Source organism: Parasteatoda tepidariorum, chromosome 5 (assembly GCF_982258835.1).
Source record: "Parasteatoda tepidariorum strain Cologne lab strain chromosome 5, Ptep-v5.0, whole genome shotgun sequence".
Lineage (NCBI taxonomy): Eukaryota > Metazoa > Arthropoda > Arachnida > Araneae > Theridiidae > Parasteatoda > Parasteatoda tepidariorum.
Genome location: NC_141759.1, coordinates 6,275,588 through 6,293,595, shown reverse-complemented (window position 1 = coordinate 6,293,595; position 18,008 = coordinate 6,275,588). Strand labels below are relative to the sequence as shown.

At 32.4% G+C, this 18,008-nt stretch overlaps 1 protein-coding gene across 3 annotated transcripts in view; it reads right to left on the bottom strand.

The window, feature by feature from the left end:
* Positions 1–18,008, bottom strand: part of LOC107441594 (uncharacterized) — a 137,980-nt gene that overhangs the window by 39,849 nt on the left and 80,123 nt on the right. For all 3 annotated transcript variants that reach the window (XM_087163275.1, XM_087163277.1, XM_087163276.1), the window contains 5 exons: positions 16,312–16,429; positions 13,220–13,320; positions 8,966–9,037; positions 5,175–5,281; positions 3,517–3,589 (listed from right to left, as the gene is read on the bottom strand). In XM_087163275.1, the coding sequence (XP_087019401.1) occupies positions 3,517–3,589; positions 5,175–5,281; positions 8,966–9,037; positions 13,220–13,320; positions 16,312–16,429 (471 nt within the window). The remainder of the gene's footprint in view (positions 1–3,516; positions 3,590–5,174; positions 5,282–8,965; positions 9,038–13,219; positions 13,321–16,311; positions 16,430–18,008) is intronic.

The window sequence follows — 18,008 nt, the reverse complement described above, 5'->3', positions numbered from 1 at the left end:
GTTACCACATTGTTACATAATTCAAAATGTTTTATTCACTGTATATAATTTTCATGATGAATGGGGTAGGGGCCACTGCGCGGCCTAGGCACCCAGTTTTGTTTAAATAAATAAATAAATAAAACTGATTTGGAATAATATTGCAAGAACCTAAAAACCAGTGAAATAATTATCGTTCTTGAAGACTGCTCCCAGATAGGACAAGTTAATTCTTTTTTCAAACGTAAGACCTCGTTTCTTAACTAATCGAACAAAATGAGTTATTAATGTCGGGGCTGCAGCCGATAGACGAATCCAGAAACAGAAGTAACGCTACTGGTGTGAATTTCTAGAAATTCGATGATTTTCAAGAAACTTTTGAATCTTCTTTGGGGTGGTTTGGGCTTTTTTCGAACATCAAAAATACACCAAGTAAGAATTAAGCGAAAGATTATAAGCTAAAATGTATAATTTATTTTTTTAAAAAATTAAAATAAATAAAAATAAAAAATTGTTTTAGCACCCAACAATCCAATACGACTGATTTTAAGACCCTAAAAATACATTCTTATAGATTTTTTTCACCCAAAGCCATTAATAATTCGTAGCAGACATATTTTTCTTACTCGAAAACAACACGAAGGAAAAAGCTTTAATGCTCATTTAGCAGAACACAGTTCATAGGCATTGGCATGCAATTATAAGCGAGAACTACTGAATACAGTGCTGCAGGATGTCTTTGTGAGAGGTCTCCGGCTATCGGGCCACATTAAACAGGCTCTTAGAAGAAGGTGATATTGATCTTGAGCGCACAATTAAAATGGCTTTGGCCATGAAAAAGGTGAACAAGATCACTCAAGAAATTATTGGGTAGCCAGTAGAATTGGAAGAATTTAAGGTTTACCAGAAAAAGGAAACGAAACGGTTCTCACTAGAAACCAAACGATAAAAATAATTTTGTTTGTAATCATTGTTAGAGATCTGATCATGGAATTAATCTGCAACCTGTAATATGTTATGTACGTGTACGTGAATAAATCTGCAACTTATGTCATAAGTACAAGTTATGACTGTCCAAAAGTGGGAGTTATGATTAGTTAATGACTATAGGAGTTATGCAAGTTATGACTGTCCAAGGGATAAATAAAAAAGCATCTTAAACAAAACAAAACAAATTATTGAGGTTGTACCCGGAAGTTCAGGAGAAAATATTATATCCGTACCGTTACGAACTAAAATAATGTAAAACTTTACGATGAATTAGCTAAAAGACGACCCATTACGATTTTACTTTACTTTACTTTATTTAAAAACAACTGGGCACCTGGGCTGCGCAGCGTCCCCTATCCCATTCATCATGAAATTACAACAATGAGGTAAAAACATTTTGAATATAAGCAGTCGTTGTGGTAGCTTTACAATAATATTACCATGATTAGAGAAAATACAAACTTGAACAGAGATATTTACAGTAATTGCCATGAAAATATGTTAAGAAAATATAACGTTGATTTGAAAAAATTACAACTTGAACAAAGATATTTACATTAATTGCCATAAATATGTACAGAAAATTGAATATGAGCATGAATAAATGATGATTATGTATATACAAAAGTCGTGATTCAAGAACGTGAAGATTTAACATAAATTTTCGACAAGCCTTAGTGGCGCCATCTAGTATGCTCAACTTTAATTTGAAAGGGCAGTATGCAGAATTTATTTATAATCTGTATGGGAAATTAGAGTTCTGAATAATAATAAGAGTTCAAATAAAAGTTCAAATCAAGTAAAAAAAAAAAAAAAAAAAAAAAAGATGTTACTGTGCAAGAGTGGCTTCCCCCATAATCCTTTGAAACAGTTGAAGCACTTCTTGATTTTTTAAAAGTTCTTGCAATTCTTTAATTATTGTAACCAGCCTTTGAGCAAGTCCTGTAATTGTTGGTGGTATGGCACGCGTTCCCCTCCTGCTGGGACGGGCTCTGCACCCCGTGTAGTTGGCTGTATGAGAGTCTCCGCAATTGCTGCACTTAGGTTGTGTATTTTTATCTTTTTGGCACTCGTATGATCGGTGTTTGGCGGCGCACTTTACACATCTTGATGGTGAATTACATGATCTTTGACTGTGGCCAAATTCTTGGCAGTTGTAACACTGGATTGGATTTTGCCCGCCTCGGAACCTTTCAATACTGACCGGGATACTTTGTATATTGGTGATGGAGAAAATTTGTCGATTAACATCTGTTTCTGTGAGAATTGTAAGAAAAAGTGGGAGGAGCCTGTAGGTCCCGCACACTTTTCTCTTAAACTGAATTATCTTTTGCGTTATGATGTCTGACTTCGCCAGTTGCTGGGAGATATGATCAGTACAGAATCCAACTGGAAGACCACGAATAAGAACTTTTATATGCTTAATTGGTTGAACTTTTGCTGGAGTTGTGGGTGGATCTACAGTTGAACTGGAATCCTCCTTGGGTGGGGCTACGTCAGTATCAGATATAGATTCAGATGGTTGTAAGGAGGTGGCGGTATCTATCGGTGAAAAAGGTTTACTATTCGTGGTCATGATTAGATTTGCTTCAGCTTTTTTGACATTATTTTTCTTTTTCTTCTTCTTTAAAGGGGGTTCTGCAATATTTTTGGTTGAGCTTTCTGAATCTGTGGTTGACTCATTCCCCGTCTGTTTCAAAAGTTGGCCTCCTTCATAAGTTTTCATATCAATGACATCAATTGGTGTTGTCGGTATTTCGGGCCTATTTGGCACAGGCATGAGAAACTGCTCCAATTGATTTAGTTTCTCAAGTAGTTCTTTATTTTTCCTTTCATCTTCTTTAATTCTTCTTTCCATGTCTGCTAACTCTTTAGCCATTTTGGTTTCAAAATCCGAGCATTCCTCATCCGACGTTGAGCCACGTGCAGGTCTTTCGGTCAACCGCTTTCCGCCACGTCCGTGGTGGTGATACGTAGCCATTGTTGCGTGATTGCAAATATTAATTTCAGCAGTGATGTTAACGTAAATTGAAAGCTACTATATCGGGCAGAATCGTTTAACTTAACTTGCATCTACTTATACTCTTAAGTTAACTCAGAATTAGAAAATATACATGATTTGCAAGAGTATGAAATAGGTATTACTCACTCAAAAGACACCAATGAAAATCCGAAAGTTCTACGACCTCCTAAAAGCATAAATTGTTCTTCCACATCACATCAGAGCATCAAAAACAACATGACCGCATGATGACATCCAAAGCGGATCTGTCCTGACGTCCTCGATTCGACCCATTACGATTAGAGTAAATATAGGAACTTGTCCTGTTTTATTGAAAGTTAACACTGGTGGAGCAGTTTTGGTTATGAGTATTAAAAAATTTCGAAAAATCTCTAAAAAAAGATTCGACCTGTTAAATTGATTTTTAAAACCTGTGAAGGAGATTACGTTGTACCACTGGGATATGTTTCTGCTAATATAATATATCATAACGCGTCATAACATGAAAAATATATCAATTATAATAAATGTCAATAAATAACAACCTGCATTGCTTTTGCAAATAGTTTGGAGCACATCTCAGCAGCCAGAGGAGGTGTTGCACCGGGCATTACTTCGCTGTAACGGAAGGAATATAAATAAAACAGGTGTTCACCATTTTTTTCTTCTCGTAATTAATTCTTGCTTCAAAATTAATTTGAAACATGTTACACTTCTATTTATTACTAATAAGTAAATTTTATTTTATTATGATCGTAATTCGTTCAAGGGCGATAGGATAAAAATTGTTCCACATGCAGACACAAATATGGAAATAGTTTCTCTTATACTAACATACATTTAGGAAGATTTTGCACGGTTCGAAATGTTGGCACTTTTTAGAAATAGAGTCCGTATTGCCCAATCTAAATTTGTAACGACCAAAAAGAGTTCAAGAAATTATAAATTTCTTTTTCAACTTATTACAAGCAATACGGAAGTGTTTATACTGAAGTATAGATGGTGTCGGAATAATTTTTTAAAGCATTTTTTAATTATAGTGGTATTGTAAGAAGAAAGAAGCTTATAACTTCATACGTTCATTTTGGTCGAAGCAAATTTCGTATGAGTAAAATGAACACCACTTCTAAAAGGTTTAAATATGATCTTTCAAACTGTGCCAACAGTTTTGTTACGCAAAATATTCCAAGACATTAGTTGATAGAAAATTTTTTTAAAATGAGTTAGTATAGAAGTGTTTCCATATTTTTGTCAAACTTCTATAATTTCGAAACAAATATCAACAATTAATTATAAATGTAGTAGTTTTTAAACAATGCGGGAGATGATGATCGCAATTTTCTTTCTCTTTTGTTCTAACAGAGGTAAAAGTTAGAAATTACCTCTGTAGAATGGCTCTGAAGACATTTGGATACTTAGTGATAGTCGTAGTGCAATTCAGCACCTACAAAATTGGCATTAAGTCAGTGACCAAGTAGGTTTACTAATATTGGAAAAACTAAAATACATGCCCCATAAACGAGATATTCAGATTCAGTGTATACCTTCTCACGTAAATGTGTCAGGTAATGAAATTGCTGACATGTTGGCCAAAAGGGGCTAGTTGCGACTCCCTCACTTTCCACGAAATTTCTTCTGCATGGAACAGAAGCTGCAAACAAATATGGCTTACTCCCCCTGCTCACCACTGTTATTGTAGAAAGTGCCCAGGCTGCATTCTCGAACTCGAGGGCGATAGTCCAGATATGACAGCGATTTCAAGGTTTAATAGTGGCCACCTGAAAGGTATGACTTTTAGCTCCGGATGCAAAATTTTTTCAACCTGCATTCAGAGCCAACCTCTCCGGAGCATATCCTGGACTGCCTGGGACTGGAAGACCTAAAATCATCTCCACTTATTGTAATTGACTTTGCTAGAATACATGTTGCTAGGTCATGATCTATCTGTTGCTAGGTCATGAAGGATTAGTAACAACAACGCTTAGCACATCAGAAAATTCCATTCAGTTTTCCGGTCATCTCTATTCAATTTATGAATGTGTAAAAATTGTATTAACATCAAGTGTCTATTTACTACGAGTTCAAAGAAATATATTTGAAGTTTAGCGAATGAATAGAAAGTATTTTATTAACGATTGAAAATTTTAACAAGATATAGAGAAAGTGTAAAGTAATCGTAACAATTTTAAAAAAAAAAGCTTACCCAACATTTGCTAAAGTGAAATAATCCCTCTCACATCTCAGAATGGTATTAAACTCGTGTTTCAACTCAAAGCTGTTCAACAAACTTCTGCTTGTCACAGGTCTTGACTAAAAATTTTAAAATTTATCAATATTCACTAAAGGACACAGCGCGGGCCACAAACCGGGGAAAAACTTAAAAAGTGAAAAAAACAATCTTTGCTTATTCCTATTTACCGAAACATTTTTTTAAAAAAAAATCATCGGAAATATATATCGACATCAAAATAGCTCAAATTAAAATGAAAGTATTACCTAAATCGTTAAAATTTTTAATAAATTTCACGAAAAAGTTGTCTTCACTTTCTATATTTTTTTCGGTTGCGACCAGGCTTTTGCCAATAAAGCAAAAATAAATTTAAATTAGTATAAAACTACCACTATCATTAATAAAGTAAAATTATAAATACTTAAAAAGTGAGAGATACGAATTTAAAGTCAAACTCTCTAATCTCAAATCAAATTATGACAAAATATTTTTTGAAACTTAAAGTAGATGTGTCATCTGTATCTTTAAAATAGTTTCACGGAAAAATTATCATTTTTAAGGCCCACACTAAGCATTAACACCTCGCCAAATGCGATAATATCATAAAATTGTGTTTTAGTGAAAGTATTGGCGAATGATTTTTTCAACTGGGAAGAAATTAAAATGTAGGCCCAAATGAATTTAAGTATTTTCAATATGATTACAGTAATTTTCAGTAGATATGCAGCATAATCAATTTGAATTAAGTCGAAATAATATAAGCCTGAAACAAGCAACCGTAAAATAGTTTTCGATGGAAGAAAAAAAATAATCATAAAAAATTAAGATTTGCATTCGGCAAAAAATTGGCGAATTCCTTCGATATTTGGCTAATTTACTGGCTAATAATTTGAAATCTTTAGCACGGGCCCTGCTTTTTATACTTTTTCTGTTGTGACCTCACCAAAACAATCAAAGAAAAAAAAATTTTTAATTAGTGTAAAACTACCACTAGTATTAATAAAGTAGAACAGTTAGCAAGAAAAAGAGAGATTAAAATTTGTAACTTTTACTCGCATAAATCTTTCCTTAACCCCTTGGGGACGGGGGATTTAGAAAAGCATTCGTACAAAATCAGGATCAGGACGTAATTAAATAAAAAACGGTAACTTAAATGTAGTCGTTTCTAATTTGACAGACTTACTTTGCTTTTACTTTAATTATTGTTAGTTTAGTCATATATATAATCGATGTTAATTCAAAGTATAACTAAATAGTTTTATTTTGAACAAAGTAATGGTGAATTAAATATATCAAACAATTATAACTCGGCCCACAAATAAACTTCTAAAGAATTACTTTGATTACCAGTTTTATCTTTTTACTCTGGTTGATACGGGTTTATGCTGGCACGTATTTGTGACAGTCGGCGCGAAAGGGTTAAGAAAGAATTTTAATATTTTTAGAACTTTTAACTAAATAACTTTTTTTAAAAACATTATTAAATTAATAAAGTTTGTCATGGAGGTAGCTCGAATCACGGTTGCCAACTACTCCGCGCCTGCCAACTTTCACTCTTTCCGAGAATGGATTTTCAGAGTGGTTGTAATACAATAAACGAATAACAATTTGACTCAAAAATATATTTATATTTTGATCCCGTTGAAATTCGCTTGCTCAAGTATTATTATGCTTTTATATATTTATTGAAATTATTTATATGTAGTGGTGGTCAAAATCATTTACAATTATCATTATAATTCAAAAAGTTAATTGGAATAACCTGAGTATTGCTACCACTTTAAATATGAAACTAAAATCTTCCGGAAAATCCGGAAGAGTTGGCAGGTATGAAATTGGTAGCGAATTAAATAGTAAAATTTGTTATAAGTGCTCGCCTCCCGATGAAGTGACCGAGTTCGAATCCCAGCGATGGCTGGTCGATACGAATTCCTCACCCGGAACGCGCAGTGCTGACGAAAAATATCCTCAGGGGCAGACGGATCTTGAGTCAGGGTTCCCTTGCCATCAGGCTTACTGTAAGATGTTTTCATGGTTTTAATCTCCATGTTAGGCTAATGTTGATTAGTTTAATCTAAAAGTGATCCACGAAGGCAAATTTCTCTCAATACTTGAACTAGCTTTCCCTACACATTTAAACGTATACACATTCAAATTTGTACGAAAGTATAGAACAGGATCATCTAATGTATGCATTAAAGAGTAGATCCCTACCATTTTTTTTTCTTTCTAAAGATATCTTTTGTGTCATTGCATAATAGGGCATGCACTTACTCGGGCAGAATTTTCCGGATGACCTAATATTCATCATGACCATGCCCTAATTTATTCATTTCTATTCTGTTAAGATCATATACGTGTAACGGTGAACAAAATTCTCTCATTTCTAATGCATGCCTGACAACTACTACGCTTTTCGAAAAATATTTTATAAAGTGGTAGACATATAAAAACCAAATCTTCCTAAATTTTTGGTAATTTTGCCAACATTTTAAAATTTTCCTCGCGATAGACTCAGAGGTGCCAACTTGTACCGCTTTGCAAAAGAGTATTTTCTAGTGGTAGCAAAATTTAAGCCATTTTTGATTTAGTATTTTTCATTTTAAGCAATTTTTCCACCACTTAATATCAAAGACTGAAAGTATGGAACAAAATGCAACTTTATTCCTCTTTACTCGCTGCCACTCTTTTAAAAAGTAAGGCGTAATAATCAAAATTTTACAAGTTTTATTATTTAATTCGCCACCACTTTATTAAAACTTTTACAGAAATCGGAGTTGTTGGTATCCATGTACTTTTAAATCATTTATATGCAGTGGTGTGGAAAATAAGTTCAAATAAATAATAGATTAAAACCCAAACTTGGATGCAACTGGACATTTTTTTTACCAAAGGCGTAGAAAGTTGGCAGACCTGTTAACGCATCTATATTATATAAAACGCTAATACGTACGTATGTATCAATAAAACCGATGATATTTCTTTTCTCGCGTTGGCAACAGTTTTCATTTTTAATTGATAGGCTTCGGCGCGCAAAAGCACGTAGTGAGCATCATATGGCTAATCTATATTATATAAAACGCAAATACGTTTCAATTGATAGGCTTCGGCGCACAACAGCACGTAGTGAGCATCATATGTCTAATCGGGTGAATTCTCACAAAAAAATTCTCACAAAATTATCTTCATCGAAGCCGATGCTTTACATCCGGCGTTCAGTACTATTTCTTATTGTTTTACAACACATGATTTTAGCCCTCTGGTGGGAAAAACTTTAAAACAAAACTTACAACAGTTACTTTTCTCAACAACTGAAATTTAGAATAGTGTGATTACGAAAAATATGTGAACTGTTTGAGATTTGAAATTAATATTGAAATGCACAGGTTTAGAATTTTCTACAGTGAAAAGTTTTCAGAACTTCAAGTGTTCAAAAAAGTATGCAAAAGCTAGACGTTAAGAACGTATCCAATGAGCGAGCAAAGCGAGCATCGGATTGCGAAGCAATCCGAAATAAACTGCGAAAGCAGTTCCGGGGGTTGGAGAGCGCCAGCGAGCAGGGGGCGAAGCCTCCTAGTTTATATTAATACTTTAACTTTTACACTTGGAAATTGTTTCGAAAATAATGCAAATTCCGTACCAGCGACAGGGTACTCGCAACGTGGTCAGTATCATAACACTTATTCAAAAATTATTGCAAACTACACACACAAATTATACATACAAATAGTACTAATAAGTTTTGTTTAACAAATTATACTTACTTGAAGAAGATATATGTTATTTTGTTTTATACCCCATTCTATGTCTCTGGGTGATCTATAAAACTTTTCAACCTAAAATTAAAATAATACTAAGCCTATATCTGAATATTTCAAAGAAGAATGCTCTGTTCAGAGAAAGTTTAAATCAAGATTGTTATGGTATTCATATTAAAAAATACTAAATGAAGATATTTTTTTCACTCTAAAATTAAATAAATAATAATGAATAATGAAGAAATTTTTCATTCGCTTAAAAAATATATAAATTTCAAACAACAGTCGAAATGTTTCAAGCACTTAAAAATAGGTGTTTATTTTCAAGATTTGCTAAACATGAACGAGAAGAAACAAAAGTGGTTTCAAATAAAAAAAAAATTATGTTGCTCATAAAAAATGAAAAAATGAAGGGGAGAAACATAAATAGAAAAACAACAGTAGCCGAGAGAGAAAAAGATGAAAAGCAGAATAAGAAAAAGAAGTGGCCGTGCAGGTCAATGTTGCCTTCAAATAACTTGTTTTGAAATTTATGGACGCAAAAAACTTGATATTATTTATTTCTATATTTGTAATATCGTATGGCGATAATTGTCTCGCCTCTGCTGTTCTATTGTAGCAGTATTATCAAGTTGTTTTTTACACTTTCTAAATCAATTGAAACATTTTCGCACTCAATTATAAACGTCGCTGACCCAAAAATAATTACATGCAAAAAAAAAGTAAATATTATTTTTTTTCAGTATTATTTTATTTAATAATAGACGTAAACATACATTTTGAATTTCAAACCATTTTGAATTTCAAGAAAGTAACATTTTTAAAATTCACTTTCTCTGGAGCTAGTCAACCGATTTCATGCATATTTTGTATTTTTGCATATAATTTCAAATGTTGCATGAAATTGTATATCTTAAAATTTATTGTAAGTATGTGTATTCAGAGAAAGTATGCTTGCATGTCTGATTTCGTAACTTAAAATATTGTCTGCGCAAATTAATTACCATATTTGCACTTAAAATATTATCTGCACTAATTAATTAGCATATTTAGCATTAACATATTTGTGCTTTTTAAGTAGCATATTTGAAATCACCTCTTCGAACCATTACTTTCGAGTCCTTAAACGCGAAGATCCGATCATTAAATTAAAAGTTATTCAGGGTGGCTCGTTTGTTTTTTTCTTTTTATCCTACTGTACATCGTTATCATCTGTATATAACTTTCATTTTAGTTTTACTTCGTCATGCCTTTACCTGTTGCTTATTATAACTGTGTGACCTCACATCAGTGCTTAACTGATTAACCGGTAAACGCCCAGCGTCATATATTAAGGACAGTTCCTTTTTTCAAAGACATTCATTGTGGTGGGAAACTTTTTTCAGTATTTTCATTTATCTGGGTGAATTAAAAGATTCTCAAATACCACAATGATTTAGTTATATCTGACTAGATCTAGAATTAAAAGGAGCAAGTACTTTTTGATCAATCGAAGACTTTTTGAATGCCCTAACAGTAGAAAAACCAATTAATTTCGATAATATATTATACCACTTTTTCCATGAAACCCGCTTTTTGTATCATTTCAATATATAAAGGCGGGACAAAACGGGTTAAGTCACGAACAAGCCACATTAAAATTCGTGGCCCTAGTTATCAGTTCTAGAAACCATGGTCGAAAAGCCCACATCATGACGACAGCAGCACAAGAACTCGACGATAGAAGGCCCCGAGTCTCGCCACCACAATTTACCCCATCTATATATTAATAATATACATACTAATAACACATTTACGGGACGCATCATTTTGACACATTTCGAATTTTATAAGGAAAATGACAAAACCCGTTTGCATTTTTATTTTATTTCCCGTAATGAGTTTTATCCATTGATCGAGGTAAATATATATTGAAGTCGATTTTCTTCAAAAGCGTTGAAATATTAAAATTCTCTTTGTGGTGTACCTACCTCTACGGATATGCGTCAATTTAACCTCATGCGTCTAGATGTTATATATCAATAAATATCTATAAGTATTTAATTTAAAGGAAATATATATGGGTGCAGAAAATTACACGTGAATAATTTCAATGAAAGGTAATGAAGGCAAATGAATTGTAAATTTAATTATTATTCAAAAGTTTTAAAAAATCTTAGGTATCACGCATTTATTATTTCCAGGTCGTAGTAGCCCAGTGTAACTAGCATGCTTTTGTTTTTCAGAAAATAAAAAGTGGTTGATGAAGTGGCATTTTTTCAGAAACCGGACAGTCAACCATGATATATTTATAACTCAACGGTTTACATTTTAATCTAAAATTAAGGTTGAATGTTTTTTTAAGCTGAAATGGTTATTTGAAACACAAAGAGAAAATCTGTTTACTAGAAGAAGAATAAAATAGGTACTATCAAATTTTATCAGATTTAGGGCACTTTCGACAGCTTAACATGAATGGGTTGAGCAATTTCAATGAATCCATTGGGTAATGCGAAAACACATTCAAAATTGTGGAGTAGCTTCCTTGCATAAGGATATAAGGAGTCTGTAAAATTATCATTTAAAGTGTTATCCTTATAGTTATATTCACTTTAAATGTCCATCACAAAAATAGACTTGCCTCGGAGTCTGATTCAAGATTATCCTTGGTTTCAAGTCTGTGTTCAAAATCAAAACCTTACTAAGTGGAACATCAAGAGTCTCGGATTTACTGTCTATGGATCAAGAATGATTCCAGATTTTTCCTTGTCCTCAAACTTGCATTCAAAATTACAACCTTACCGAGTCGAATATTAAGAACCTCAGATTCGCTATTTATGGATCAAGAATACTTCTAGATTTTCCTTATATATCTTGCACCAGTCATGTTTATTATTTTGTGTTAGTCTAGACCAGGGAATCCCAAATGGAGTTCCATAGAACTCTGGGGTTCCGTAGAAAGTTTAAAGGGTTCCGTTAGTTAGTACTTTTTATGACAAATAATGAGTTTTGAAACTTTTGATTATATTTAGATCCAATCTATTATTCATTATTTATTTAATCTTTCGGTTGTCTTTATGAAATTACTTAAAAATACCAATGAAATAGAAATGGTATTTTTGAAAAGAAACTATAGCATTTCTAATAACGATATATTGAACAAATGATGTAAAAATCAAGCATTCTTTAAACATTGCATTAATATTTACTATCGCACTTTTCAAAAACAAAAAAAAAAAACTAAATTCTTTCATAGAAAAAGATGTTTTATTAATTACCATTTTCAACGTTTACGGCAGTTCATTTAAGTTTTCATTTCGAAGTAAACCATAACTCGTTTTATTTTAGTCATTTTCAGCTTATATGTCACCAAATCTCAATTCATTGCAAGACAAATTCATAACTAGACTAGATATAACACAATATATAGCTGCAAATTTAACTCTGGATCTTAAAACCTAATTTAAAGTAATTTTTGATAAAACTATAAAAAAAATCTTCATTCCTCTAATTAAATATTTTATAAAATAGTCTTTTTAAAGCAATTATGTTCATAATTGCCTTAATAAATTTCATAAATAAAATCGGGATACCACCAAAAGAAGATTGATTATTTAGGGCTCTGTGGCGAACATGATCGTGAACCGCGGATTTAGACAGTTAAAAAGCTCTTAGATTAAAAGATCACGACTGTTTTTTGATATCTTAACACGTTGAACGCCACGCTAATTTTACATGACTTGCCCATCTGGTCACGGTAAATAACTACAAACTAAATTTGCAAATATTAGACGGATTTTGCTATTTTTTTAGAAGGTTTATCATGACATATTTGACAAAAGTGATGAATTATATAAGCCCACGAATTGTTTAAAAATAGTGATGCATAAAAATCTACTCAATTGAATTTATTAAACCAAGACTCACAATAATTAAGTAAATTTTGAATAAGTTTTCTGCAATTCCATAAAAGAGTATAAATTTTATAGTTCTATATCATGTTATACGCTGTCAGCCATCTGTTTTTCACGGTCTATGTGAAAGGTCAGTGTCAGCAAGCGGTGGCAGACGCAGCCTAAATGTAATTTCAGTGTCAGCCACCGGTGGTTGACGCGGACTAGATGTAATTTCAGTGTCAGCCACCGGTGACTGACGCGGCCTAAATGGAAAGTCCAGTGTCAGCCACCGATGGTTGACGCGGCGCTCAACGTGTTAACGGTCATAGTTTTTACTAGTACAGTATCATGTTTCTCAAGAGAAGTGTTCAAAAATTTGAAGTACTTCGATTGCCAGTTTGCCAAGCCTTTGGGCCATTTCATTGTCTAGGCAGGAGACAGACTTTTGGTCTTCAGACAAATCTTCTAGTCTAGTTCCACCAAATTCTATAAGAAAAGAAAACACAAATTCTAATTATAAAAAAAAGAATCTAAACTAAAGAAGAATAACATATTTTCGTGTTAAAAAATAAAACAAGAATAAATACAAAGACGGCAAGACTACCAGTTAAAAGGCTATAAAAATACAGAAATACTTCGGAATTGAGAGGAATATGATTAGAACGGTTATAAATAAATGAGGCATATGAGCTCTGGGCTGCCAACTATTATACTTTTGCAAAATATTGTTAAGGCGGTAGGCAATTAAAAACCTAGACTCAATTTTTAGAGTAATTTTGCAAAAATTTTTAAATTTTCTCCAAGTAAAACCTCTACAAAGTGGTTTTCTAAATTTAATTTTGAATTTATTTACAATTAATGGTGCGAAAAATAACTTTAAATCAAAATTATAGAACGAAGAATACTACTTTAGAAACTTTAGTACAGCTCGAAGAAATTTGCCACGGGCAAATAAAAAGTATAAAACATGGTGACTAATAAAATTAAAAATTTTATTTAAAACGATGAAAATTAGCAACTTTTTATAGCATATTTTTTTCCAGTTTACTAAAGTGAATTTGTTCGCTTTAAATGTAAATAATTCGAAATTAAGTCCTAATGGTAGTCACAATTGACTAATTAAAGGTATCCCTGCATTTATGGGATAAACTTAACCCCTTGGGGACGGGTGAATCAGAAAAGCATTCGTACAAAATCAGAATCAGGACGTAATTTAAAAAAAATGGTAACTTAAATGTGAGAGTTGCTAATTTGACAGACTTACTTTGCTTTTACTTTAATTATTGTTATTTTAATCTTATATGTAATCAATGTTAGTTCAAAGTATAATTAACCCTTTGACGGTCAGGGAAATGAGCAGTTTTCGTTTCATTAATTCGCACAGTATTACGTGCAAACAGTAGTCGAAAGTGGCATCTGTTTTCCCCCTCCGTTCTTCCGAAAATGTCACCCTTCTCTGGCGATGCCAACTGCTCCGTCTTCTGGAATTGTTATAATAAAGTGGCAGCAAATTATGTAGTAAATTTCCTTGGAGAAATACAGTTATACGCCTACTTTTTAATAGAGTAACCAGTAGATTGTTGCTTTAACGGTGCATTTCATATGTTGCTTATAGTTTTTGATATTTAGTGGTGAAAAAATTACTTAAAAGGAGAAATGCTAAACTGAAAGTAACTTGACTTTCGCCATCACTAGGAAATACTATTTTACAAAGCGGAGCAAGTTGGCATCTCTGGATGCGGTAGATAGCTCGCCTCACGTGTTTTAAAAATTTCTTAAAGTACATATGAATTACGTAGTACATATAAATAACAGTTTTTACGTAATTTTCGTTTTTAACATAGTCAATGCAGAATAATAATGGCGAACGAGCTCAACTCGTCAGCGCGCATTGGGGAAGGAAAAATTTCCCTACGCGAGTAGTGCTCGTTACTAACCATTACGGTCAAAATCTTGCTCCCGAGCGGAACTCGTTTGCGCGCATTATGAGGAGCGATTCGATTGCGAGCTGAACTCGTTCATAACCGTCAAAGGGTTAAATAGTTTTATTTTGAACAAAGTAATGGTGAATTAAATAAATCAAACAATTATAACTCCGCCCACAAATAAACTGTTAAAGAATTACTTTGGTTACCAGTTTTATCTTTTTTCCCTGGTTGATACGATTTTATGCTGGCACGTATTTGTGACAGTCGGGGCAAAAGAGTTAATAGCCATAAAAACTGGCAAGAACTTATAAAAGCTTTTATAATATTATTCTTGGAAAAGTACTATTTCATACGATTGAAGAGTCATTTGATCACAGAGTTACATCATATGAGTTCTGAGTCATATGAGTTCATAGTTACTCATATGAGTGCAGAGTTACTTCATACGTGTGTTAAGTTATATGAGTGCGAAGTTACTTCGTATGAGTGAAGAGCCATTTGAATGAAGTTACATCAAATGAGTACTGAGCTATATAAGCGCAGAGCTACTTCATGTGAGTGGAGAGTCGTAGGGGTGCAGAATTACTTCATATGAGTGCAGAACAATCAAAGAATAGTCATAAGACAATGTATTCTCAAAATTTCGAAATAAATGTTAAACGCTACGTTGTTACAATTCGTTTCTAAGCACCAAGAAAAGAAAAAAAAACAGAGTCGGCATTCCATTTTAAGGAATTCATCGGTATCGAGAATTGAATTCACTAAATTGGATTTATTCGCAATATCGGTGTCTAAAACAATGAAATATAGATTTCCAAGCTTAATGAGACTAATGAGAGATTTAACGTACACCTTTTAATAACCGTCGTTGAACACCCGATCCAATCTTGGGTTTACGACTACTAATGTTCTACTCCGTAGCCTGGTAATTTTGAACCAATCCGGAAGACAAGGAAACTCCTGGATCAGTACCACCAGAGATATTGATTTGTTATGGGAACTTGGAGGATTTTGTGGCTCGACAGATTTAAAGTGCACCAGTCACTACTTACTACACGGGGAGTCTTTGACCGGCAGGAATCGTTTTCACGACCTCTTAGATAAGGGTCCAGTGCCCTGCCTAACAGGCTATCCCGGCCCATTATTAATAGTTTTAGATATCGCCTAATAAAGGCCGGGATAGCCTGGTTAGTAGGGCACTGGACCCTTATCTAAGAGGTCGTGAAAACGATTCCTGCCGGTCATAGACTCCCCGTGTAGTAAGTAGTGACTGGTGCACGTTAAATCTGTCGAGTCACAAAATCCTCCATGTTCCCACAACAAATTATGCCTCTGGGGGTACTAAATTGAAGACTGGTCGTTCTCTGGTTCCGGTCAAAATTACGATCTGTGGATGTAGGAATATGTCCGCTCTATAAATGGGTGTGACATATGGGTGTAGCAGAAGTCAAACTCTTGGCCATAGATGGCGCCACTGGAAAACTAGAACAATTACACCCCTTGTCTTAAAAGGCTTACCACAGCAACAACATAAATAATCGAATATTACCATCCATAACTTCCTTCTGGAACTTCGATCCGATAGTCAGTTCTTCTATTGTGGGAACATCATCCCCGTTCTTCTTCAGTACATAAGTATCAGGCTCAACGGATCCAGACACCACAGTCTAAACAAGAGTTTTTTTTATTTTATTTTATTTTTTAACGATGAATCAATTGAGAGTTAAAACTATAAAATTAAATTTGCAAGAGATTCAAAAAGATTTATAAATAGTAATACAGTAAATATAGTAAATAATTATAGTAATATAGTAAATGCAAGAGTTCTAAGATGTTTGGTTATAATAAAACTACTGAAAGTCTTAATTTAAATGTTGTAAAATAAGTATCCTAGGATGTTTAACAGAAATAAAGTCTTAGTTTTAGCATTGTAATTCTAAGAATCCTAAGATGTTTAAATTCAATTTAGTAAGTTTCCTTAGTTGTTTGAATTTAATTAAAAATACTAAATGTGACAGTTTCAATATAGTATCTACAAGCGTAATAAGATGTTTGAATTTAATAAAAATACTTAAATCTTGGTTTTAATATGGTATATCTAAGCATCCTAAGATATCTAAATTTATTAAAAGTACTGAAAATCTAAGCTTTAATATGGTAAATATAAGCATCCAAAGATGCTTGAATTTAATAAAAATATTGAAAGTCTTTGTTTTAATATGGTAAACATAGGCATCAAAAATGTTTGAATTTAATGAAAATACTCAATGTCTTTGTTTTAGTATTAAAATTGTAAACATCCTAGGATGTTTAAATTTAATCTAGTAAGTTTTCTCGGCTGTTTGAATTTCATAAAAATACAGAAAGTCACGGTTTTGATATAGTAAATATAAGCATCCTTAGATATTTAAAATTAGCAAAAATACTGAAAGTCTAAGTTTTAGTATGGGAAATGTAAGCATCTTAAGGTGTTTGAATTTAATAAAAAATATTGAAAATCTTAGTTGTAATATGATAAATATAAGCAGTGTTCCATGTTTGACTTTAATGAAAATGCTATAAGTATTTGTTAATATGGTGAATGAAATCGTCGTAGCGTGTTTGTTGTAATAAAAATGCTGAAAAACTTTTATATAGTAAATATAAACATCGTTAAATGTTTGAATTTAATGAAAATGCTGAAAGTCTTATTTTTAGTATGGTTAATATAAGCATCGTACCATGTTTGAGTTTAATGAAAATTTTGAGAATCTTTGTTTTAAAATGGTAAATATAAACATCGTAGCATGTTTGAATTTAATGAAAATGCTAAAAGTCTTAGTTTTAGTATGGTTAATAAAAGCATCGTACCATGTTTAAGTTTAATGAAAGTTTTGAAAATCTTTGTTTTAAAATGGTAAATATAAACATCGTAGCATGTTTAAATTTAATGAAAATACTGAAAGTATTACCTTTAAAATGATAAATATAAATATCCAAAATTTTTTGACTTAAATAAAAAACTCTGAAAGTCTTAATTATTAAATATTATATGCATTTTAATATGTTTGAATTCAATAAAAATTTTGAAAACTTTACTTTTAATATAGTAAATATAAACGTCGAAACATATTTGAATTTAATGAAAATACTGAAAGCTTCAATATAGCAAATATAAACATCGAAACATGTTTGAAGTCATTGAAAATGCTAGAAGATTTAGATTTAATTTATCAAACATATGTGCCTTCAGGCATGTCTATTAAA